Raw genomic sequence first — 24993 nt, 5'->3', positions numbered from 1 at the left:
GTGACAACCAAAAATGTCTCCAGACGCTTCCAAATGTGCCCTGGGGGTGCTACGTCACCCCCACTGGGAACCAGTGATGTAGAGTGAGGCAGCAGTGCGCCCCAGACCCTCCTAGCTGGAGCCAGCGTCAGGGGCCTGGCATGGGAGGGAGAAGCTGGAGGTGGCAGGCCACCCTCTGGTCCCTCTTGGGGTCTCTCCTGCCCCCAGTAGACTGGACTTCCCGTAGCACAGAGTTGCTTTCGTCAATGCTGCATTTGCATTTGGTCCTCGGTGTGGGATGCGTGGGGCGGGTGTGACAGCTCCATTGCTCAGACGAGGCCAGAGGCTCAGAGACTCTGAGCCTGGCCGGCGCTCATTCACCCCGTGGATGGAAGGCACCAGCTCCCCCAGGTGTCAGTACTGTACCCTGGTCTCCTCTGGGCAGTCCCGCTCTTTGAAGCCTTGGTGAAGGCTGAGGCCATTGGTGGAAGGGGTCTCAGTCACCTGGAGCAGCCCTGGCCCGGTCCCTACAGGTGCCCAAGAAACCTCCTGACAGGGTCCTGAGGCCCTAAAACCTGGCCTATCCCACTCCCGGGGGTGGAGGCCTCCCCTTGCTTTAGGACAGGTCCTTCCTGGACCCAAGGGGACCAGCCACTCTGATGGGGAGTGACAGGAGAAGCCAGGAGAGAGGCGGGCAGGAGGCAGAGAGGCCCCGGAGGACCAGGGCAGGCGGTGGGCAGCGAGGGGCACGGCTGGCTCCCCTGACCTCAGGGTGTCGTTGCGATAATGATGCCAATTAAGATGAATAAGTTCAAAATGTGAGGGGAAAGAGGGGGTAAAAAAGAAGCAAGAGATTCTAAAACACTGGCTGTCTCGGTTTCCATGGCAACCTGTTTCCTCACTCTCACTAATGGGTCCTGGCTTGGGCAGGGGGTGGGCCCCCCACTGCTGAGGAAGCCGGAGATGGATGGTAGGTGTTACCTTGCTGGACTCGAGCAAAGGGCAGTGGGGGCCGGGGGACATGCGCCTGGGGCCTTGGGAGAGTCACTGCCACAGGATGGCTCCCTGGCCCCCGGGCCAAGCTCGCCACCTTACAGGCCACCATGGCCTGAGAGGAAGATGACTTGCCCCAGAGTCGGGGCGTGAGTTAATGTCAAGGTTAGAATTCACGCCCAGGCCCCCTGAGTCTCCATCCAGCGCTGCTTGGATTTCATCAGGCTACGAGTACGGGTGAACGCAGAGACTCCAAGATCCAGTTAGATTCAGTGATGTTTCCTTCGTCAGGTTGAACGTCTCAGGATGTGCGGGGGACACATCAAGCTAGGGGTGGGGGTCATTCCCAGGCCCTGGGTCTCAGGCTCCTTTCTCTCCCCTTGGGTATCCGCTGCGTCCTCTTGATGTCCCCGTGGTTCAGAACATCACTCCGAGGCTTCACAGCCCTGAGAACCCTTGGGAGTGGGGCAGGGAGGGCATTTCCCTGAAGCCGTAGGTTCCCCCTGAAGCTGGGGCAGGCAGGGAGGAGCTGCTCCCTGCCTCCTCACTGACACTTGTGCAACTGGCACAGCTCTGGGGGCCCATCCATGGCCCACGTGAGCCCTCGTTGCTAAGTTCAACGCTCACTGGGTGGTTGGAGGAGGATGTTACTAGGCCTCCCATTGTATAGATGGAGACACTGAGGCCCAGGGGGTAAAGTGACGCGTCCAGGGTCATGCTGCAAATCAGGGCTGGAGCAAGGGACGTAGGCCCGCTGGTGGCCCCGCTACACGGAACAGTCTAGAACACACAGGTGTGCACACATGAGCCACACCCTCTCTCCCCCTCCTCTCCTGCTACTTTCTGATCCGGGCAGCCCTGGGGACAGGTGGCTACGTCCGCCCAGACTCCGCAGCGTGCAGACAGATCACGCACGTGAAGCATCGCCGCTGCCTTTCATGATGAGGTTCCTGAGGAAATCTGCTCTCTGAGGAGCGGAGGCCATTTATTTCTACCACAAGGGAACTTAACATGCAAATCAGGAAGGGTCTGATCATCTGTCACTCGAAATTGACATATGTAAACCTAACCCGAATCCCTGGTAACCAATGCGCAAAGATGGACATAGGACAGTGGACGTGTGCTGATGACCAAGGTCCTTGGGGAGGGATGGGAGGTGGTCCCCAGCAGAGGCACATATGTTTGTCATGAGGGAGATTTCAATGCATGGAAATGAGATGTTCATTCTCCCTCCTCACACAGCTGGTCTGGAGACGCCAGGTTGCCCTGAGAGCCTCTCTCTTTCCTCCCCCTTCCCCAGATCTTCCTGGAGGCAGCCCCCCCAACCTTGGCTCTCAGCCAGGACACAAAAACTAATTCAATCTTGACTCTGTTCTGCACTCAGGCAGGCAAATGGTCTAGACAGATGCCTAGGGAGTTGGTAATGACCCCTGCTTCCTGGGGGCTGACTTGGTACCTGGCTCCCCTCTCCCCACCCATACCCCTCAGAGACCCATCAGGCCCGTTCATGGGATTTCTCAGTGTGGGAGGATTCAGGTGGTCTCTCCCCTGTGTCTTGAGGAGTCTGCTGTGACCCACTTTCTGCTTTCTGACTGATGGGCGCCGGGGGTTCTGTGATTCTGAACTTCCCACCCTAGCCAAGGAAGAGGTCTGCTCCCAGCCGGCTGCCCAAGTCCCCTGGGGCGCAAAGCCTCCTGGGGGTGGGCTTGGAGGAGGGGTGGGGGGTTGGGAGCAGGGGTTACAGCTCCAACCAGCAGCCCCTGGGGGCTGGGAGATGCCGGAGAGTTCTACAGCTCAGCGTGAGCAGGGAGCAGGGAGGGGCTTCCTGCCTGCAGAACAGGGAATAGTACCCAAGAAAGACAGTCTCCCCAGAGGAGATCGGGCCCAGTCCCTGGAGGTCAGCGCACAGTACAGCACGTCCAGAAGCTCCAGCCACCGCAGCTACTCCTTTACCTTCGACCCCTAGGGAGCATACAAAAAGCAGGGACCATGCCCACCGGAGACACCCAGCGTGGCCTCTGCCACAGCTTCTGGTCAGTTACCTCCTGCCGTCTAGAAAACCACCCCAAACCTCAGTCACCTAGACAGCCGTGATTTGTCGCTTCTGTGCTGGTCCCTCCTGCGTGCTCTCACGAAGTTGCATTCGGCGGGCGGTCAGCGGGAGCTGGGCGCGGTGGGGACAGCTGGGCTGCCTGTCTCTCTTCCTGTGGCTTAACATCCTTTGTGGCACGGTGGTCTGGGGCAGTGGTCTGAGAGGGCCGTCGTGGACGCTGCAAGGCTCCTGAGGCCTGGGCTGTGGAATGTTCCACCACATTCTGCGGGTGAAGGCAAGTCACGAGGCCAGGCCAGATGTACGGGAGAGTGGACGCCACATCCACACTGGAGTGGCTGCAAAGCATTCGGGCCCCACTCTTCAGGCTCCCAGCTCCACCGAGGTCTGGCCGGTGCCCGGCAGCCCGCGCAGATCACCTTTTCCAGATGGCGGCTCACAGGCGGGTCCCCAGGGCCCCATTAACGCGGTTCTGGTCTAGCTCTTCCACCAAGTATCTCTGAAGTCACCTTCGCCGGTGACTTTGGAAAGCCCAGGGAGGATGGGCAGAGGTCAGAGGTGAGTCGCGCTGGACCGAGGCCAGAACGGTCTGGGCCGGTGGGCTTGTCTGTGGGGCCCCCTGCCCAGGGTCTGAGCAGATGTCGGGAAGGACAGAGAAGCGGGGGGCTGGCTCTGACCCTTGGGCTCGGGGCGGCCTCCGTCACCTGCTGACATCTGCAGACACGGCTGCCCAGGCTGACTTGCTGAGCAGAAGCGTTGGGTCTGGTATTAGGCGGCTGTTAGAGGGGGCTTAGGGCAGTACTCCTTTCCCCCAGGACACGCTGAGCGAATAAGAAGAACGTGAATGATCCCAGTGGCAGCTAACTCTTGGCATGTGCTTACCACGTGCCTCATGCCAGGCCCTGTCCTAATAAGCACGTGACAGGTATTATGGCATCCTCACAATGTGCCTTCAGGTAGGGACCACGGTGTCGTGGTAAAGAGCACAGAATCTAGGGCCACCTCCTGGGGCTCTGCCACCAACTGGCTGTGTGATCTTGGGCAAGTTACTTAGCCTCTCTGTGCCTTGTTTTCCTCATCTTTTTCAGCTGCCAAATTTGGATAAAATGAATTCTGACCTCATAGGGTAGTTAAAGAGGAATAAATGCATTATCATATGTAAAGTGGTTAGAACTGCCTGGTTTATTTACTATAATTGTTACTATTACTCCTATTTCGTAGTTGAGGAAATGGAGGCACAGAGAGATTAGGCAACTTGCCCGAGGTCACACAGCAAGTAAAATACACAGACAGTCCAAAACCCTCCTTCTCCACCTGTGCCCACCACACCCTAGAGCATCTGCCTCCCAAGCCGCCCAGCACAGCTCTGGACACTAGTAGTTGTTGGTGCCTGTTTTCTGACTTCAGTGGAAGTGTGGCCAAGACTCTCCCAAAGGGAGAGGCAACCCAGAGCCGGGAGCTAGGGGAGGGCTCGGGGAGTGGACACCTTCCCTGCCTGGATGCTTGAGCCTTGGGACTCGGAAAGGAGAGATGCAGCACCACCTGAAGCCTCGCCCCAGGTAGAGAGGAAGGACATCAGTTCTGACCCTGAGCCAGGGCTGGGCGGGAAGGGAACGGGCAGCTCACCACACACCCCGCCCTGCCCGAGCTGCCAACAGCAGGCATTGCAGCACGGCCAGGGGGGGCCTCTTCCCAGCTCCCCTCGACCTGCCTGGGCAAGCTGGGGGGAAACCCGGGGGTACAGCGGGGCATCCTCCAGCCTTATCAGCATTCATTAATCCCACAAACATCTGGCCTGGGGAAACTGGCAGTCCGGTGAAGACCAGGGAGCAGGACTCAGCCATGCAGGAAGCTCGGGCTGGTCGGGCAGAGCTTGGAGGGTTCACAGTATCACCTGCGCTCCGTGCCCATCCGTGCCCACCGGATGCGCGTCGGCCCCGCCCTCCTCAGTATTAATTAGCTTTTATCCCTTGTGGTAATTAAAGGGACCGCGGCAAAGTCATTTCTGCCCTGAGAGGAGCAAGTCCTTGTTCCCTTCTGTCCCCCGAGATTCTGAGATGTCCAACGGGTGGGGGCTGGCTGAAGGAAATGAGGGACTGGTCCTGGGACTGGGGAACAGGGCCTTTCTAAGCAGGTATGGCAGCAGCAGTAACATTTCATGTAAATGTAAGGAGCTGAGGGTACCCCAATACCACGAAGACGGTGGTCGTGCTATTATTATGGTTATTATCACTGTTGACACCCGGAGCCTCACGCGGCGCCTGGATCACTGTGGGCACTCCATTCTGGGTCAAATGATTAATAACGATGGCAAACACATCAAGACACATTTCTCGAGTGCATGTTGAATGTCAGACCCCGAGCTAAGCACTGGGCAGTCAGTTCTGCTAAAATGAGGTATAAAACGTTTGCAAAAGTCACCGCGCTGTGTAAAATCATGCAGTAGAAACCACACGGCTAATGGGGGAAATGGGGTGAGGGAGCCACCCTCAAAAGCTTCATTAGGGGGACTTCCCTGGTGGCGCAGTGGTTAAGAATCAGCCTGCCAATGCAGGGGACACGGGTTTGAGCCCTGGTCCGGGAAGATCCCACATGCCACGGAGCAGCTAGGCCCGTGCATCACAACTACTGAGCCCATGTGCCACAACTACTGAAGCCCGCGTGCCACAACTACTGAAGTCAGTGCTCCGCAACAAGAGAAGCCACCGCGTTGAGAAGCCCGCGCACCACAACGAAGAGTAGCCCCCACTTGCCGCAACTAGAGAAAGCCCGCGCACAGCAACGAAGACCCAACTCAGCCAAAAATAAATATTAAATAAATACATTTATTTTTTTTAAAAACTTCATTAGGGGTATGTAAAAAAAGAGAGGAGAATAATGAGGATGATTGCTCAGGTTCGCGTACATTCAGTGGTTTAGAAATGCGTAAAGACTACAATAAGTATGGTACTTGGCCTTTTTCGAAGGGCCTGAAATTTGCTAGTGAAAGTGGGCATCGGTGGGTTGCAGCCGGTGAGTTATTGTGCAGGGTGGAAGGAGGGTTGTCTGCAATGGAAAGGAGAGTTGTAAGACCAGATGTGGGTGGGTGAGCTCGTCACACACACGGGAGATGCGATCTCCCGGGTGTGCAGACTGTGGTAACTCTGCAGCTCCGTTCAGCTGCGTGCGGGTTTCTGGGTTTACCTGGTGTTTCCTGCGGACTGAAGCACACACAGCAGATGCAAAACTCAAGTTACGCGCCGATTGTTCCCTGACATATCAATGGCATCGGAACAAATGCATGTTTTCAAAACAAGCCTTAGAGCAGAACTGTCCTTACTCGTATTTTCTGGAAAGCAGCCGCCCTTATTTTGCCCGTTACACAGGAGTGGTGCCCCCGGCTTAACGAGGTTCGGCCTCTTGTCTAAGATCCCTCGCTTATTGGCAAGTAGCACAGCTAGGATCGGAGTGGAAATCCGAGGCCAAAGTGGGGTTCTTCAGGACTGTCATTCTTTGGGACTCTATGACCAGTCTCATTATCAGACAATAATCAGAGTCATCTCACAGAGGAGGAAACTGAGGACTGGGGAGCCCACACCCTGGCCCTTGTCCTCGCGTGGGATGGTCACGTCTGAAACGTTAAATTCAGACTTTCTGCTCTGTGGCCACACACCCCAACCTCCCTCCCATCGCGCACTGAACCTGTCCTAGACCCACCTCCTTGACCTTGTCTCCATCTGCGACACACTTAGGAATCACTCTGGGAACATCTTTTTTTTTTTTTCAATTTATTTTATTGAAGTATAGTTGATTTACAATGTTGTGTTAATATCTGCTCTACAGCAAAGTGATTCAGTTATATAGATTCTTTTCCATATTCTTTTCCATTATGGTTTATCACAGGATATTGAAGTGCGCTCTACAGTAGGACCTTGTTTTTCCATTCCGTATGTAATAGTTTGCATCTGCTCACCCAAAATCCCAATTCATCCCTCCCCACCCCACCTCCCCCTTGGCAACCACAAGTCTGTTCTCTACGTCTGTGAGTGTTTCTGTTTCGTAGATGCCGAACTGATTTGAACTCAAATGGACTCATTTGTATCATACTTTAGATTCCACATATAAGTGACATCATATGGTATTTGTCTTTCTCTCTCTGACTTACTTCACTTAGTATGACAATCTCTAGGTCCATCCATGTTGCTGCAAATGGCATTATTTCTTTTTTATGGCTAATATTCCTGTATATATGTGGGTATGTGTGTGTGTATGTGTGTGTATATATATACCACATCTTACTTATCTGTTTCTCTATTCATGGACATTTAGGTTGCTTCCATGTCTTGGCTCTCGTAAATTGTGCGGCTGTGTACGTCTGGGTGCGTGTATCTTTTCGAATTATAGTTTTGTCCGGATATATGCCCAGGAGTAGAATTGCTGGATTATATGGCAACTCTATTTTCGGTTTTTTGAGGCACCTCCATACTGTTCTCCATAGTGGCTGCACCAATTTACATTCCCAGCAACAGGGTAGGAAGGTTCCACCCTGGGAACATCTTAAATGCAGATCCGGCCTCAGCAGGGCCGGGTTGGGGCTCGGGATCCTGCATCTCTGCCCTGGTTCCGCAGGCTCTGCCCGTGCCGCTGGTCCAGCTCCAGCCTCTTGCCCTCATGCCCTCAGCCCCCATCATCCATAATCAGCCCACACGTCACATCATCATCTCGGCTCAATCTTGCCAGTATCTTGAGCTCCCCGGCATTGTGGTCCATCTGTTACGGCTTCCTGGAAGAACCCCAGCCCTGGGTCACTCTGGCTTTCCACCCGTCTTGCTCCCTAAGTAAGGCCACCGAGCCCTGATAGCGAATACCACGCGCCTTTGGGGGCCGCCATTACAAACTAGAGTTTGTACCACCTCACCTGGGCCTTCCAGGAGTTTCCATGTCTGCGTATTTATCCTCCACCTTCCCTCCAGACACACCACCCAGCCCACACCCCTTCCCTCACCCCCTTCCCTGGAGGAACGAGAAGCCACTGTGAGGAATCCCTCCTGCTTCCGGAGCCCTGTCTCAGTGAACCATGCCCGCTCCCGGCTTCTCTTCCCATGGTCCTTCCTCTGTGCAAATGATCCATCCTCCCAACTCCTGCAGGATCTGTATGATCCATCACTTACCCCGTCTCTCTACTTCTCCCTCGAACTTTCTACCAACTTGTAGACGTTTTCAGGTCTCTCCCACCTTTAATAGAATGAAGCCCCTCCTTCTGCCCACATCCACTCTCTACTTGTTATCCATTCTGCTCTGTCGTGGCCCAAATCTCGGCACTCTTCTCTTGCTTACCCCCAATTTCTCAGCCAGCTGTGCCTGTGCAAACTGCCCCCAAGTCAGCTCCCTCCTGAGGCCAACATGGCAGACGCTCTCCACCTTCCCTGGCTCCATCTTCCCTGGTCAGCCCCGCAGTCTCTACCCTGGTCTGTGGCAAAGACCCATCTGTCCTCCCACTCCACGGCCTAGACCAACTCCAGTTCGTCATCCACCCTGTAATCGGAGCAGAGTTTGTAAAGAGTAAATCTGCTTACTTTACTCCAAGTGTTGGCAAACCCTCTTCTGTAAAGGGCCACATACTGACTGTGTTAGGCTTTGCGGTCTCGTAGGGTCCTTTGCAGCTTTTCAACTCCATGGTCGTATTGCAGGAGTAGCCACAGTCAATTCGTCCACGATGAGCGTGGCTGGGTTTCAATAAAGCTTTATTTACGGACTCTGAAATTTGAATCTCATATCATTGTCACCTGTCCTGCAACAGGACTCTCCTTTTGATTTCGTTCAACTATTTAAAAATATAAAAACTGTTCTTAGTATGCCTACCGTACAACAGGCGATGGGATGTAGATTTGGCCCGTGGGCCGTAGTTGGCCAACCTCTGTTTTACACCCCTGCTTAACACCCTCAGCAAATCCCTACTGTCCTTCGGAGAAAAGTCCCAAATCCTCACGGTCCCAGGAATCTCTCTCTCTCTCTCTGTCTCTGATATCTACTCGTCATGCCTGGCACCCCTCACCCAGGCTTGCCTTCCCCCTATATGTCTTGCCTTGGACAGGACCACCTCCCAAAAGCCTTTCTGCCTTCCACTCCCCACAGCCTCCACCAGCCCTCCTCCTGTCCCCCAAAACAGATGTTGAAGTCCAAACCCCCAGGACCTCAGAATATGACCATATTTGGAAATGGGCTCGTTGCAGGTGTAATTAGTTAAGATGACATCACACTGCAGTGGTGTCCTTATAAGAGGAGAGACACAGAGAGGAGATGGTATGTGGAGACGGAGACACAGCGGAGGAGCCCACGTAAAGACAGAGGCAGAGATGGGAGTGATGCGGCCACAAGCCAAGGAGCTCCTGGAGCCTCCAGAAGCTGGAAGAGGCGTGGAAGGCTCCTTCTCTAGAGCTTTCAGAGGGAGCGTGGCCCTGCTGCCACCTGGATTTCAGGCTTCTGGCCCCCAGAACTGTGAGAGAAGAAATGTCTGAGGTTTTAAGATGCCCAGTGTGTGGCACCTGGCTCTGGCAAACTCTTGCAGATGGTAACACAGGCTTTAAAGCTGGGATTACGGGAAGGACCTTGTGACGGGGAAATTACCTGAGTTACCCTGTGGGTCCAATGTAATCCTAAGGGTCCTTTTGAGACGGAGGCAGCAGAGTCAGAGTGAGGGAGGGAGATGTGAGGAGAACAGCAGAGGCTGGAGTGATGCGGGCCCAGGAGCCACAAGGAAGGCAGGTTGCCTCCTGGAGCTGGGAAGGGCAAGGAAAAGGTTCCTCCCCTAAAGGCTCCAAAACGAACGCACCCCTGCCTCGATTTCAGGACTTCTGAGCTCCGGGACTGTAAGAGAATACTTTGTATTGTTTTAAGTCACAAAGTTTGTGACTATCTGTTACAGCAGCTGTAGGAAACTCATACAGCCAGGTCTCCTCCAGGTTGGGGACGGAGCCAGGGCCAGGAAAAGTCACTTGGACGGTGTTGGAGGGGTCAGTAGGTGGGGGATGAGGACAGATGCACCCCCAGATGCCCCAGTGCCCCCCAAACAAGCTGGGCCTCTCACAGCAGGGCTACAGTGGAGGTTAAAGCCTCCTTGGCCTCTGCACCTGGGCAGGTGTGATTAAGAGGCTGCTCTCTCGCCCACTCCCCCTGGGGCTAAGAGGTCATTAAAAGCAGCATCTCCCGTGGACACCCAGACACATGGCAGGCTGGGGAGAGCGGGCAGTAAGCAAAGCCATTAGGCCACAAAGCACAGGCAACTTGCTTCCATGAGGCCGGTTTCCATGCAGGCTCTTTATTGCCTTGTTTTAATTTGCTTTCTTTCTGATGGCTTGAAAAGGGATCACGTGGAATTTCAGCCAGGTGCCAGGAGCCTGGACACAGCGGCCCCGTGGGCCCTGAAGCCTGGAGAGCAGATGGAAGGGCTTCCCCCCGCCCTGCCCCCCAGAGGTGGAGAAAGCAGGGAGCAGTGGGGAAGATTCTAGAGCGTCATTGTGAGCAAAACGGGAGGTGACACGTCCACCCTCACCCTCCTGTCTGTCTTTTTATTTTCTTTATGATTTTTGTAAAATAACCTCAAACTCAGGCTTTCTTCCTTCCCAGTCATTTTTTTAAAAAATCCAAACGGGCACCTCTGTAAGTTTTAACTCATTGAGCCCTGGACAAGTGTTGCCTTCTCTGTCTCTTCATCCCTCTATGCTCCCTGTGATAAAATGTGATGTCCCGTGTCACTTGCCACTTTGCAAAATGATCCCCAGACCTCACTACCCTGGCCTCTCGGGCAGCAGGCGAATCTCTCTGAGGGGCGCTCCTGGGTCAGGTCAAGGTCTGGGCAGCGCCTGTGAGGCATCTGTTTCTGGGGTGTGAGGAGAGAGCTCTGCAGAGCCCCTGGACAGGCCAGGGGGTGGGTGTGGGGCAGGGACATGTTTGGGGTCGGATGGGCCTGCAATTGAATCTCGAGTTGCTGCCCTCAAGCTGGGTGACCTCAGGCAACTTGCTCAACCTTTCTGAGCCCTGGTCCCCGGCTACTATGGGATAGGAGTCCCTCCCCCAGCCCTCTGCCTCGGTAAATGTGGGAACGAACCAGACAACGGCTGTCAAGTGTATGCTCAGAACCCGATGCTGCTGTGACTGCTGTTATCAGAGGGAGGAACCCTGCTTACTCCCCAGCAGCGGCAGTCCGCCCACCCCCCACCCTTTCAGGCCCCTCAGCTTCCTCCCAGGCCTCCCCCTCCCTGTCGTCTCACCCAAGGTCTATTGGGATCTCCCGGCTGATGGAAATCCTTAGTGAAGTCCTTTTCCTTGTTCCCTGAAGGCAATTAATCGACCAGAGGTCACAGGGCGGGCAGACACCCTCCCCCCACACCAATCTGAGCCAGGACCGTCTCGGTGTCAGTGGTCGTCCCTCTCATTGACTATGGGCCCCGGGATCAGTCGGAGCCTCATGGCTTTCCCGGCTGAGCGGGGAGCACAGGGGCAGCAGGGAGGGGAGGCCCTGCATCATCTCTGCTCCTGAAACGAACCGCCCATCAGAAGGCGGTCGTCCAAGCCCACAGGCTGTGTCCCACCTGAGCAGCCACCTTCAGGCAGCGCTGCATCCAGCTCAGCTCAGCCCCAGCCCTCCGGTGGTCTGCAGAGAACGGACCACATCCGTCCTCATCCCCCACCCGCTCAGCCCTCCCACACTGTCACAGAGACTTTCCGTGGCTCCCGCTCCATCCCCCACCTGGAGGAGACCTGCCACTGTGAAAAATAACTGCAAACTTTGTGACTTAATGTAGATGAGCTCTCTTACAGTTCTCAAGCTCAGAGGTCCTAAGAGTAAGGTGTCAGCAGGGCTGCGTTCCTTCTGGAAGCTCATAGGCCACGATCGCTGCCTCTGAAGGCTCTGAGGAGATGCATTCCATGCCCCTCTTCCAGCTTCTGGTGTTGCAGTAATCCTGGCATCCTTGGCTTGTGGTTGCATCCCTCCAATCTCTGCCTCTGTCACCGCATGGCCTTCTCCCTGTGTGTCTGTGTCTCTTCTTAGAAGGACACCATTCATATTGGATCAAGGCCCACCCTCCTGCCCTCATCTGAACTTGATCACATCTGCTAAGACCCTATTTCTAAATAAGGTAACATTCGCAGGTATTAGGGGTTAGACTTCAACACGTCTTCTGGGGGTACCCAATTCAACCATCATACCCTGTAAGGTAAAATATTCCCAGGCTTTGGGAAGTAGGATGTGGACACCTTTGGGGTGTCCTTCAGTACCGGCTGTTTCATTCACACATCCAGGGGGTGTTCACTGAAGCAGGTGTTATTCTAGGAATGATACTCAAGGAGCGTGACGCCAATACACGAGACCTGGCCTCAGGGACACACATACAAGTACATAGAACATTAAATCGTGACACGCGCACCAAGTCTGGCAGGGGCAACCCTGGGGTAGCCCAGAGGAGATTCAGGAAGGCTTCCTGGATGCAACACGCGAGCTGAAACCGGAGACGTTCCCTGCGGGCTGAGGAGAGGCACGTGGAGAGGTGACAGTGGCTTGTTTTCATTAGAAACTACTGGGAGTTTGGTAGAGTTGGGGCCAAAGGGGAGCTTTGTACTCCCTGGGGGCGGGGTCTCTACGAGGCCCGATGCCCGGCTGTCCCCGGATGCTGCAGCAGGGCCTGTGCCCCCCGCGCCTCTGCTCATCCCCTGCACCGTGGCCGGGGGGACCCAGTGCTCGAAAAGTTCCTGCCACCCCTGTCCACCGGTGAGGGGGTGAGTTGAGGCAGAAAGGAGGGGTGCGTAGACCCGCATCTTGGACCCAGCATCACTTTATCCCCCATGTTCTGTCATCAGAGGCAGGGGCTCCTCCCCCTTCCGTCCACTGCGGTACAGCCCTCCACCCACCCTGCAGCCTCCCAGGGGCGGGGGGCACCCAGCGTGCCCAAGCGCCGCACCCCGCCGCCGGCTTCCAAGGGCCTTCGCCTTCTTTGCTACACAAATGTCTGCACGCTGTGTGGGGAAGAGCCCAGGGCGCCCCCTGCCTTCCCAGGACTCTGAGCACGGTCTTACCTGTCCTGGGCCTCACCTGCCACCTCGCCAGCTCCCGCTCTGCTCCTGGGCACCCCCCAGGACCCCCTCATCCCCAAAGCCCTGTTAGCAGAAGCCGGTTGTGTGCGGAAAGGACTCTGACTGAAGGTGTGGGAGGGGACTTACAACCCAGGATGGAAACGGCTTAAAAGAGAACAGACATCTGGGTTCCTGAATTGCCCTGCCAGCCCCCCAGGGGGACCTGCGGTCCTCAGGCCCCATCTACTCCCTGTGCAGGGCGGTGGGCCCTTCCCCTCTCTCTCCTCTCTGTCTCTCTCGCTCTCTGTCTGTTTCTCTGTCTCCCCTTCCTGTTTCTGTGTGTCTCTATGTCTTCTCTCTCTCTCCCTCCCTCCATCCCTTTCTTTCTCTCTCCCCTCCGCCACCCCCAGGATTTCAGGATCCTCAGCACTGCTGACAAGGGAAGACTCGGCACTCCGGGGACCATCACACACAACAGTTTAGCTCCGGTCCTGATCCCCCTCAGACCTGACCACCTTCCAAAGCCAGAAGTCCCGCTAAAGAGTTACCCAGAGCAGCCAAGCCCCTCCCCTGGGTCTCCGCTGTTACTAGGTTGTTACTCTTAACAATAGCGTCCTCTTTAACAGGCCCTAGACTAAATTCTCAGAAACACCCCTCTTCCCTCTGTCATCCACGGTCTGTCTGTGTGTGAGGGGGAGAGTGTAGATGGCCAAAATGACCCTTCTTCAAGGAGAGACCCCAAGCTGTCAGGTATGGTCCAGTTGAGGTTCGTCTTCTCTTTGTGTGGACTGTCCAGGCTACTAGGTACTTATTAGCTGTGTGACCTGAGGCAAGTTACTTGATCACTCTGAGTCCCAGTGTTCTCATCTATAAACTGAGGTTTCTGTTAGCGTTGAGTCTCCTACAGTATTGTGAGATTAACTGAGCTGATGCATGTTAAAGCCCTCAGAACGGGGACATTTCTCACACTAATAATTATGTTAGTTACGTAAAGGTACGCTATTACTATTATTACCTGGTGCCTGTACTTTCCCCTTTAAATCACCCTGGACAGAGTTTTGTCTTCTTTCCTGAAGAATCTCTGCAAGAGCAAATCCACAGGATGGGGTGCACGTCCAGCCTGCCAGCACCTCGGTGGCCTGTTCGTGGGGCAGCTGTACCCCTGATGTAGACAGAGGCGCATCTGAAGACACACACATGGGCACAAACACGTCCTGGAGTTGGTGCCTCGCCGTTGCCTGAAAGCCCGTGGGAAGAGGGGAGGAGGCCGGGGCCCCCTGCACTCAGCTGCCCAGCCGTCCGCGGGGACACCTGCAGCAGTGCTTGTGGGCGGTCCCTGCTGCCCGCCCTCCCCGAGCACAGGTCACTGAGGAGCAGAGGCCCGGTGGGCGGGTGGCAGAGGGCTCATGCCTCAGCCATAGAGCCCAGGGAGGGGGCCTGGTTGCAGAAGCTCTGTTCCCCCCAGACCTCAGTGCTGCCCCTCCCGCATGCAGGGCCTTTGGAGAGAAAAGCCCTAGGACAAGCCAGGGGGCCACTGTTTCAGAAATCTGTGTCCTGAGGGCCACCTAGACCCTGGAAGGTGAGGCTTGAGTGGGAGGGTACCTGCCTGGCAGTGGCTGTCGCTCTCCTGGGTGCATCTAAATGAGTGTCTGTGGCCTCCATGTGAGGGCAGGAGTGGGGAGGGGCCTGGAACTGGGCTGGGTGCACCTGGGTGACCTCGGATGGGCGCGGCCAGGGACGTGTGTTCACCTGGGCGTGTTGCCCTTGTGCACAGGTGTGACTGTGTGTGCAGGAGTGAGTGAGCGTGTGTTCATGTGGGTTGGTGTGTGTGCAGGAGTGCGCATGCGTGGCTTGTAGGCGTGTACGTGTGTGCGTGTGCATACCCGAGTGTGTGCCTTGCATGAGTGTGTGTGCACGCGGGTGAGTGTGTACGTGTGTGTGAGTGTACATTGGTGTGATGAGTACACACGTGTGTGTAAGTTTGTGGGTATGGGTTGCACGTGTATGCGTACACATACATGTGCCTGTGTGTGCGCAGGGGTGGGAGTACACACGTGTGCCCATGCACCCGTCCCCCTCAGCTCCCCTCCCACCGTGAGCATCGCACATCCATCTCTGGCGTCTGACTCATTAACGAGGACAACACGAGGAGAGTGTGCCTGTTAGTTCTGGTGTCCGCATCAGCTCCTGACAGCTTTGTGGAATTGAAATATCTTATTTAATGTGAGTAAGAATCATTTTAAGTATCAACTGGGACACTCAAGGACTCGAACCAAAAAGGGCGTTGTGCGTTTCCTCGTACGCTGAAGACGCCACGTTTATTAGGCAGTTATTTTCTCCCCTGTGCGTCTTGGGTCTCTAAAACTCCAGTTATCTGTCCCGGCTCCTCCCGGCATTGTTGTCATGCGCCCCCCACCGTGAGCCCAGCCCTTCATCTCGGAGGAGGGGACTGTGCCACCGGGGTCCCGCAGGTTAAATCAGGGCCCCTGTGATGAGCAAAGCAGACAGTGTGGGTTCTTGTGTGTCTCCCTTTCTTTCCACCCTGGCCCCCAAGGCTCTCTCTCCACCACCTGCGCCCTCTGACTGGGGGAAAGCCAAGCTTCTTCCATCCAGGAGATTCTTCACCTTATGAATTTACACTTGCTTGCGTTCGCCTAAGAATTCTGAAAAGATACTCAAGAAACTAACAGTGATTTCCTCCGTGTGTGTGTGTGTGTGTGTGTGTGTGTGTGTGTGTGTGTTGGGAACTGGGAATGACCAGGCAGCTGTGGGACAGGGATGGAAGAGATGTGTACTGTGTACTTCTTCTTTTATTCTTTGAATTTTGAGTTCCAGGAATATCTTTCCTATAATAAATCAGTAAATCAGCGGTCCTTTGCGGGGGACCTAGAGGCAGGTGAATCCAGGTGTTCCCATCTCCTGGAGCCACACCCCTGCTCCTGTTCTTCATTGGATGGAGGACGAGATGGCAGGTCAGCCAGGACGAGGGTACAAACAGGTGACGGAGAGGTTAGGCAGTCAGGCTGGTGAAGAGAGTTTCCCTGGGACCAAGAGGCCAAGGGGGCAGCCCAGAAAGAAGGATGAGGAAACCGACGGGTGTGGCAGATCCTTCGTGGGTGGCTGGGACATGTCCACGGGGAAGCCGAAGAATTTGCCAGGGTATCTGTGGTCCCCTGATGCTTGGTATGGAGCCCTTACCGGATCCTCACGCGGGTGGGAACAGGGTCCTGCTCGCCCCCTTCATCTTCCTCTCTGATCCTCCCGACCTCACCCCACTACCTTCCACTCCCTGCCATATATTTGCTCATATATTTGCTCCCTCATGTGACAAGCATTTGTGCAGCACCTGCCGTGTGCCAGGACTTAAGTCCAGGACTTACAGCCCGGACATCCATTATAGAAACAACCTAAGTGTCCATCAATAGATGAATGGATAAAGAAGATGTGGTGTATATATATATATATATATATACACATATATACACAATGGAATACTACTCAGCCATAAAAAAAGAGTGAAATTTTGCCATTTGCAGCAACATGGATGGACTTGGACCACATTATGCTAAGTAAAGTCAGAGAAAGACAAATACCATATGACATCACTTATATGTGGAATCTAAAAAATAGTGAATATAACAAAACTAGTGAATATAACAAAAAAGAAACAGACTCACAGCTATAGAAAACAGTTGCCCGTGGGAGAGGGAAGGGGGGAGGGTCAGTATAGGGGTAGAGAAGCGAGAGGTACAAACTATTAGGTGAGAAATAAGCTACAAGGATATATTGTACAACATGGGGCATATAGCCAATATTTTATAATAACTGTACATGGAGTATAACCTTTAAAAATTGTGAATCACGGGCTTCCCTGGTGGCACAGTGGTTGAGAGTCCGCCTGCCAATGCAGGGGACACGGGTTCGTGCCCTGGTCCGGGAAGATCCCACATGCCGCAGAGCGGCTGGGCCCGTGAGCCATGGCCGCTGAGCCTGCGCGTCGGAGCCCGTGCTCTGCAACGGGAGAGGCCACAGCAGTGAGAGGCCCACGTACCAAAAAAAATTTTTTAATTGTGAATCACTATATCGTACACCTGTCATTTATATAATATTGTATATCCACTATACTTCAATTTTTAAAAAAGGTGGCCATTATTGTCCCCATTTTACAGATGAGAAGACTGAGGCTTGCAAGGTTCTATAACTTGACCAGGCCACACTCCTAAGAAAGTGCAGAAGCGAAAATCAAGCTTAATTTTCCCTACATCAGAAGCCTCAGCACGCTCTCCAGTACCAGGCTCTGTCTTGGGCGATCACAAGTGCACCCTCCTGCACAGGGCATTTCAGCCATCCCCCTGCCTCTGGAAGGGACCTGGACAGGGCTGGGCTCATCCACTTTCCTGCCAGGCCGGCAGCCACAGGCGGGTGGGACAGATAGAGCTGTAGGCTAAGTGCGTCCTGAGGGCCCAGGAGGGAGCACTGTGGGGGGGATACTGAGCTGTCACTGTCATTATCTCAGATGCTTGCATGCTCACAGCGCTGGCTGCCCTGGATTTGCAAACTGAGATGCTGGCCAGCTGCCTCTTCCACCTGCCTGTGAGGCGATCTGGGTGGAGCGAAGCGGGTTTCCCTGGTAGGAAAGGCAGTGGGCAGAAGGGTTACTTTATTTTATTTTATTTTATTTTTAACATCTTTATTGGGGTATAATTGCTTTACAATGGTGTGTTAGTTTCTGCTTTATAACAAAGTGAATCAGTTATACCTATACGTATGTTCCCATATCTCTTCCCTCTTGCGTCTCCCTCCCTCCCACCCTCCCTATCCCATCCCTCCAGGCGGTCACAAAGCACCAAGCAGATACTCTGTGCTATGCGGCTGCTTCCCACTAGCTATCTACCTTATGTTTGGTAGTGTATATATGTCCATGCCTCTCTCTCGCTTTGTCACAGCTCACCCTTCCCCCTCCCCATATCCTCAAGTCTGTTCTCCAGTAGGTCTGTGTCTTTATTCCTGTCTTACCCCTAGGTTCTTCATGACATTTTTTTTCTTAAATTCCATATATATGTGTTAGCATACAGTATTTGTCTTTTTCTTTCTGACTTACTTCACTCTGTATGACAGACTCTAGGTCTAGCCACCTCATTACAAATAGCTCAATTTCGTTTCTTTTTGTGGCTGAGTAATATTCCATTGTATATATGTGCCACATCTTCTTTATCCAGTCATCCGATGATGGGCACTTAGGTTGTTTCCATCTCCGCGCTATTGTTAATAGAGCTGCAATGAACATTTTGGTACATAACTCTTTTTGACTTTTGGATTTCTCAGGGTATATGCCCAGTATTGGGATTGCTGGGTCATATGGTAGTTCTGTTTGTAGTTTTTTAAGGAACCTCCATACTGTTCTCCATAGTGGCTGAACCAATTCACATTCCCACCAGCAGTGCAAGAGTGTTCCCTTTTCTCCACACCCTCTCCAGCATTTATTGTTTCTAGATTTTTTGATGATGGCCATTCTGACTGGTGTGAGATGATAGAACAGTTGCCTACAAGCCAAAAATAGTGCTCCCAGGCAGGGAGGGGAATGCCAGAGACAGCCCAGGGAGGGGGGCTGCACCCTGCTCTCTGCCTGGCCAAGGATGCTCAGACAAGGATGCCCACCTCCCCACAGTGGGGGCCGAGGGGAGGCCCAGAGCCAGGCCTCCTCTACTGACCTCAGGGTGGGGCAGACCTGCACCCAGCTGGCCTTCCTCGGGGCCCCAGATGGGGCCTGGGGCTTCCTGGCTGAAGCAAATGATCTAGAGCTTTCTGCAGAAATCAACTTTTATTAAAGTTGAAATTTCACCACACATTACTGACATCAGCAAACAAACCCAGATCCAGCGAGTCCCTGGTGTCTTTTTTATAACATATCCTGACACTATATGCTCAAAGTGCATTTTTTAATTTTATTTTTAAAATGAAAACAACATATGCGTACGATAAAGAACATTCTGATGGCGTAGAAAGACATAAAATCGAAAAGTAGACGTTTCCCTCCTTCTGCCTTCCTAATACCTCTCCCAAAAGGCAGATCCCATGTTTTGGAGTATCCATCTGGAAAACATCTTATGTCCATGCTGGAGGGTATCGTTATACATGTGCAGATATATACAAATATGTACTATTCCAGTTTACCTGCATGGTATCATAACACTTACACTGTTCTTTTTATTGGGTCGATTTGCACCATCCTAAACGTTAGATTCAGGGCTTGGTAGCCTGTATCAGTAAACAACAACTTATCAAGTGATAAGAATATTGTATCTCTCGTGTCCCTGACAACTCGGCTGTGATACTATTTGGCTTATTTCTCATGTTTTTAATTTCCATAAACATCGCCGTCTCCAGCTTCGACTTCCTTTCCATGCTTTGTGCATCTTGGAGACTGTCTCATCCCATACAGGTGTTCTTCGTTCATTCTGTGGCTACAGCATCACTAGTCGATTCAATTCCATTTTTGATGGATGAGACAGAACAGTTTTGATGGCTGCTTCTGGTTTTTGTTCGTTTGTCTCTGTCATTACAAGCAAAGCCACAGTGAACATCCTCATACCTGCTTTTTGTCACTTTTTTTTTTTTGCGGTACGCGGGCCTCTCACTGTTGTGGCCTCTCCCGTTGCGGAGCACAGGCTCCGGACGCGCAGGCTCAGCGGCCATGGCTCACGGGGCCAGCCGTTCCGCGGCACATGGGATCTTCCCGGACCGGGGCACGAACCCGCGTCCCCTGCATCGGCAGGCGGACTCTCAACCACTGCGCCACCAGGGAAGCCCTTTTGTCACATTTTTGCAAGTACATCTGAAAGACCAGCTCCCTGGAGTACAGCCTCTGGGTCAAAAGACTGGAATATTCCTACTTTGATCGATTCTGCCCCAAAGGCTGGACCAATTTACACTTTCATCAGCCGATCTGAGGTCAGCCTCCCTACCCTCTCACTCTTGCCATGGGTGTAATCATACAAGAAAATTTTTGGCAATCTGATACGTGAATATTGTCTTGTTTTTGATGGGACTTTCTTTCACTGTGACAGGCCGAGCATCTTTTTTGTTTGGCCATTGCTGTGCATTTTCCTCTCCCTGATGCTTTTTAATAATATCTGATTCCATTTTCAAAGATAGAGAGCTTTTCCAGCCAATCTCTCCTTCCATCTTCCTCTTGGGTCACCCCATCACTTTTAAGACCCAAACAGTTTACCCAAAGCTGTCCCCCCCCCCCTCCCAGAGAGTGATGGGGCAGAGACAAGAGAGCCTGTGATGGGCTTGAGGATGGAATAGAGGGAGAATAGGAAATTTGCCAGAGCCTGGGTACCCGCTATCTCCCCATCACCACGCTATGCATAGTAACGAAGGACAGATAAGAGCTGCAGCCGGTGGCAGAGATAAGAGCCAGAAGGTTCTGGATATTAATGCAGAGCCAGAGCAGGCTTGGCACACAGCCACCCGTGAGTCTGGGGCTCGTGCAGTCCCAGGATGGAAGGTGGGGCCCTTTGGGGTAGGATGTCCGTGTTGAACAGGTTAGCAGCTGGCCTTGGAGTCCGAAAGGTTCTTTGGGACCCTGGCCCCGCCTCTTACTGCCTGTGAGACCACAGGCCAATGATGTGACATTTCTGAACCTCAATTTCCCCACCTCTAAAATGGGGAGGGGGAGCTAATAAAAGTATTGCCTCCATAGCATTAGCAGGGAGATTAGGCGAAAGACTCTCAAATTCAGACCCACGACATTTTGCACCTGTCCACATCAAATGAGAAAAGGGAAGCTAGTGTCGTGGATGCGGCATAAAATTTCAGTTTAAAATGTGTTAAAATTGCTTGGATGCTGAGGTTACATTTCTTTTTTTGTGATCTCAAAAATGTCCTTTTCAGATAAAATACTGACCATTTCTGTTCCTTTTTCTCTCCATGCCTGTATCTTTTTTTAGTTTTATTGGTTGCTTGATTGTTTCCCAGTTTGCTTTTTGGTCGATTGGTCTTAATGGCCTTACTTGGCCGTAAGTAAGACAACCTTATGTCTGGCCCCATTTCTTTAAGTGTTACTGGTCCATGATATCCAGTAGTCCGGGAACTGCTGTGTGAAATAAAGAAATGAATGAAGGGAATTCCCTGGTGGTGCAGTGGTTACGACTCAGCGCTTTCACTGCCAGGAGCCCAGGTTCGATCCCTGGTCAGAGAACTGAGATCCCACAAGCCACGTGGCGCAGCCAAAAAAAAAAAAGAAATGAAATGAATGAAAAGTACTGAACACAGCGTCTGAAGCATAGGTGGTGCTCAGAAAGTGGTAGTTGTTTCATCATTCTGAGATGCTGATGGACACTGTCTAGAACTCACGTAAAAGAAAACTTGGCAAATCGTACAAATGAGGTTGCTGTGTCCCAGGTTTGGCATAGCCTGGGAGCAGGTGGCAGTAAGCTTGTTCACCAAGTCAGCTGGCAAAACCTAGGACACCCAAGGGCAGGGGAGGTCTCCTAGGCACAAGCCCCTGGATCCTCAGAAGTCCCTGCCGGGCCATTCACTGCCCAAGGATCAGAAAGGTGATCACGAGATGGGTGCTAGGGGAACTAGCCCCCTCCATACCAGAGAGCACCCGTCATCTGCCGTGTCTCGCTGCCAGAAGTTCCTTGCACTGACCTGCCAGGCCTCCTCCTTTCCTCCCAGCCAGGTTAGCGCCCCGCACACCTGCTCTCCCCACCGCCCTCCCCCCAACACCAGACCCTGCAGCACTCGGGCCAGTGACATGCTCCCAAAGCAGGATACACCCTAGAGCCTCCTTGGATTCACGCATTCTGGCCCCAGGGCCCACACGGACAGAAAACCAACCTGCCCTACCCAGATGGCTTTGCCCCTCCCTTCACAGAGCTTCAGTGGAGCTGTCTGCAACTCTAAGCATGGAATGATGCAAAGCGTTTGGGAAAACGTAAATTTCCCTGCCTCCATTTATTTATTTATTTTAACATCTTTATTGGCGTATAATTGCTTTACTATGGTGTGCTAGTTTCTGCTTTAAAGCATCCATTTAAGTTAACATTTATAGCATATCCCTGGTCCAGGCTAAAGAAAATGACCCCACCTTTCTCAGTCATGCAGGTCACAGGCAGGGGAGGACAGTAGCCTCCAACAGACCCAAAACAGTCCTGGGAGGCCTGGTCACGGCCACAGTCAAAGGCTCAGGGACAGCATCTCCCGTCCTTGGGAAAGTGCAGGCTCCTTCCTGGGCAGCTGAGCAAAAGCCTTTGGGAGGGACCTCTTATTAATAAGGACCCTTCTGTGACCCCCATGGTAGAGCCAAGGGCTCCCTGGCACCTTTCATTATGGAAGAGGGTGATGTGGCGACCTCTGCCCTCTGACCCTGGTTTGACCTCTGCATCCCTGGAGCTGCCCGACTTGCTCACTGGCTGTCTCGTCTGCCCCCAGGTACATGATCACCAGCCTGGACCGCACCCACGCCGGCTTCTACCGCTGCATCGTGCGTAACCGGATGGGCGCTCTGCTCCAGCGGCAAACCGAGGTCCAGGTGGCCTGTGAGTACAACGCGGACTTGGGGCAGGTGGGGGGAGGGCGTGAAGCGGGAGAGGATCTGCAGAGTCGTCACCCATCGGCCACACGCTGGGCAGAGCCAAGTCCCGGCTGTGGCTTTCCACGCTCACTGGGTGCTGATGGTGGCCCTTCCCGCCATCTGGGAACCAAGGCCCAGAGAGGTGGCAAGAGCTCTCAAGGCCACACCGCTGACACGTGACACACATCTGCTGGCTGTGAGTTCAGCACTCTCTAGATGGGACCAGCTGCTTCTGCTTTGAAAAGGAGGCCCTGTCACCTGCTTCAAGGGACTCCTCCGGGTTTGGCCGCCAACTTGGGGGATCTTCGTAATGGCAGACTTCCCGGGCTCTTCTTAGCAGATTCCCCAGGGCTCCCCCATGACCTTAACTTTGCCATCCTCCAGCTTGCTCAGCCCTGGAGCAGTAACAGCTTGGGGGTCTCCACGGTCTCAGGAGGCGTTGGGAGATGGCTGGTGTGGGTACCATAGCTCTAAGAGGGAGAGGGGACCTGATGAGTCAGGGTTCCTGAAAGGACCAGGCAAGCAGAGGGTAAGGTAATAGACCCTCACCGAGCCTTTGGGGTAACAGACTTCCTCCACTGCCACCAAGCCCCAAAGGGCTCCCTCAGATGGAGGACAAGAGGGAAGCCTCAGAAGCACGCAAGGGCATCTCAGGGACCAGCGCACCAATCCACCCCCTCCCCCTGTGACTCAGTATCCCCTTCCCAGACCTGCCCCCCATTCTAAGATAGCTGCCTTAGAAATGAGCAGAAATGAGCCTCATTATGGGCTGTTTCATTCTGGGATTTTTAGGGGCAGAGGTCCAAGGTTGCACCGTGGGCCACGGGAGTGTGGAACGCCTTAACGAGCCCTGAAGCTTTTTTTAAAAAAAAAGGACACCCTCTCATCTGGGGCCCACTGGGGCTTGACTCAGATTTAGCACAAGAGAGAGCTTGCCACTTGGAGAGAAGTGAGGGAGAGAAATCGAGAAGAAAACCTCAAGTGAGGGCAAAGAGTGTTTATAATAATTATGGAAAACAGCCGCAATCAGAAGTGGAGGACTGATTGTCCCATAAATCAGCACTAAAGGCAACTCAGCTTACTCAGAGGAGTGGAAAAGCCCCGAATTAAAATGATGGATCAGGGCCGCTGGCAGCCAGCTGGAGGGCTCCCACGGAGCTTCGTTTAGCCGGTGCCCAGAGTCCAGCAGTGCAGGGGTAGCCGTGGGTCAGCCTGCAGAGAGACTGCTCATGTGTGCGTCTGTGTGCACTCCAGGGTGGGTGTGGGTTCGGGCATGTGTTTGTGCAAATGTGTGTGTCTGGATTGGTCGGCGTCCTTGTTCACCTGTGTGCACGTGAGAACGTGTGTGTGTGTACAGCTGAAAATACCTTCCAGGACACCAGTCAGTCCAGGCTGTCGGGGGAAGCAGGCGAGTGTCTGTTCCAAAGCCTTCGCTCACAGGAGACAATAGAACTTTCTGGAGTTGAAAGCCGCAGAGATGACATGAATCTCCCTTGGGCTGGCTCCGCCGATCAGAAAGAGAAAGGGAGGGAAGCAGTGTCTGTGTGGCCGAGATGTTTCTTTCCTTGGCTGTGGTAGGGATCCAGGACCCAGGACTCAGCCCCCTGACCCCTCTCCCACCATAGGCATCTTCCTTTTCACATGAGGCTGCTCCCTTGAAACCGGGCCTACATGTGTATGGATCCTGTCCCCAGACCCAAAGGTACCCTCCTGCCCCCAAGCAGAGGGATGGGTTGTGAGCAGGCCCATGTGCAGAGTAAGAGAGCCTGTGCACTGATGGAGAGCAGAGGCCTTTGTGAAGGACTCAGGTGTCCCTGGTATTCCCTGCACGTGGCAGAGAAGGGCTCAGACCGACCTGGGGGTGAAAAGCAGATGGCAGAGACTCGAGCTAGCCAACACCCTAACTGTCTGCCCAGTCACAGACCCTCGAGGTGGGGGTCCCCCCCACCATGTACACACACACACTATGGGCTCTCTGGGTCCTGAGGGTCCTGGACCACTCCAGGTGATGCTGGCCGGAATGACCCCAGGTAGCAGTGACATGCAGGGGGCCTGGCCCAAACCCATGAGGGAGCCTGGGACTCTGCAGTGCTGAGATCCAGTCAGTGTTGGCAGGCTGTGGGGTGCCCATCACCATGACTGGCAGCACGGTTGATGACGAGGTTAGGCTTTCGTGTTGGACGGACCACATTCGAATCCTAACTCTGCCCTCAGTCACTGTGTGACCCCAGGGAAGTGACTGACCCTCTCTGAGCCTCACCCAGCTCAGGTTCCTCATCTGTAATGTGCATCTAGTACTCCCTCCCCCTAGGCTTTGCCCTTCCTTGAGCCCGTA

At 53.7% G+C, this 24993-nt stretch overlaps 1 protein-coding gene across 1 annotated transcript in view; it reads left to right on the top strand.

Moving 5' to 3' along the window:
- SDK2 (sidekick cell adhesion molecule 2) overlaps positions 1–24993 on the top strand; it is a 258634-nt gene that overhangs the window by 130370 nt on the left and 103271 nt on the right. The window contains exon 3 of the mRNA XM_065896647.1: positions 22517–22623. Within this exon, the coding sequence (XP_065752719.1) occupies positions 22517–22623 (107 nt within the window). The remainder of the gene's footprint in view (positions 1–22516; positions 22624–24993) is intronic.

This window comes from Phocoena phocoena, chromosome 19 (assembly GCF_963924675.1).
Source record: "Phocoena phocoena chromosome 19, mPhoPho1.1, whole genome shotgun sequence".
Classification (NCBI taxonomy): Eukaryota; Metazoa; Chordata; class Mammalia; order Artiodactyla; family Phocoenidae; genus Phocoena; species Phocoena phocoena.
The sequence above is the reverse complement of the archived record's forward strand: the minus strand, read 5'-3'. Positions and strand labels throughout refer to the sequence as shown.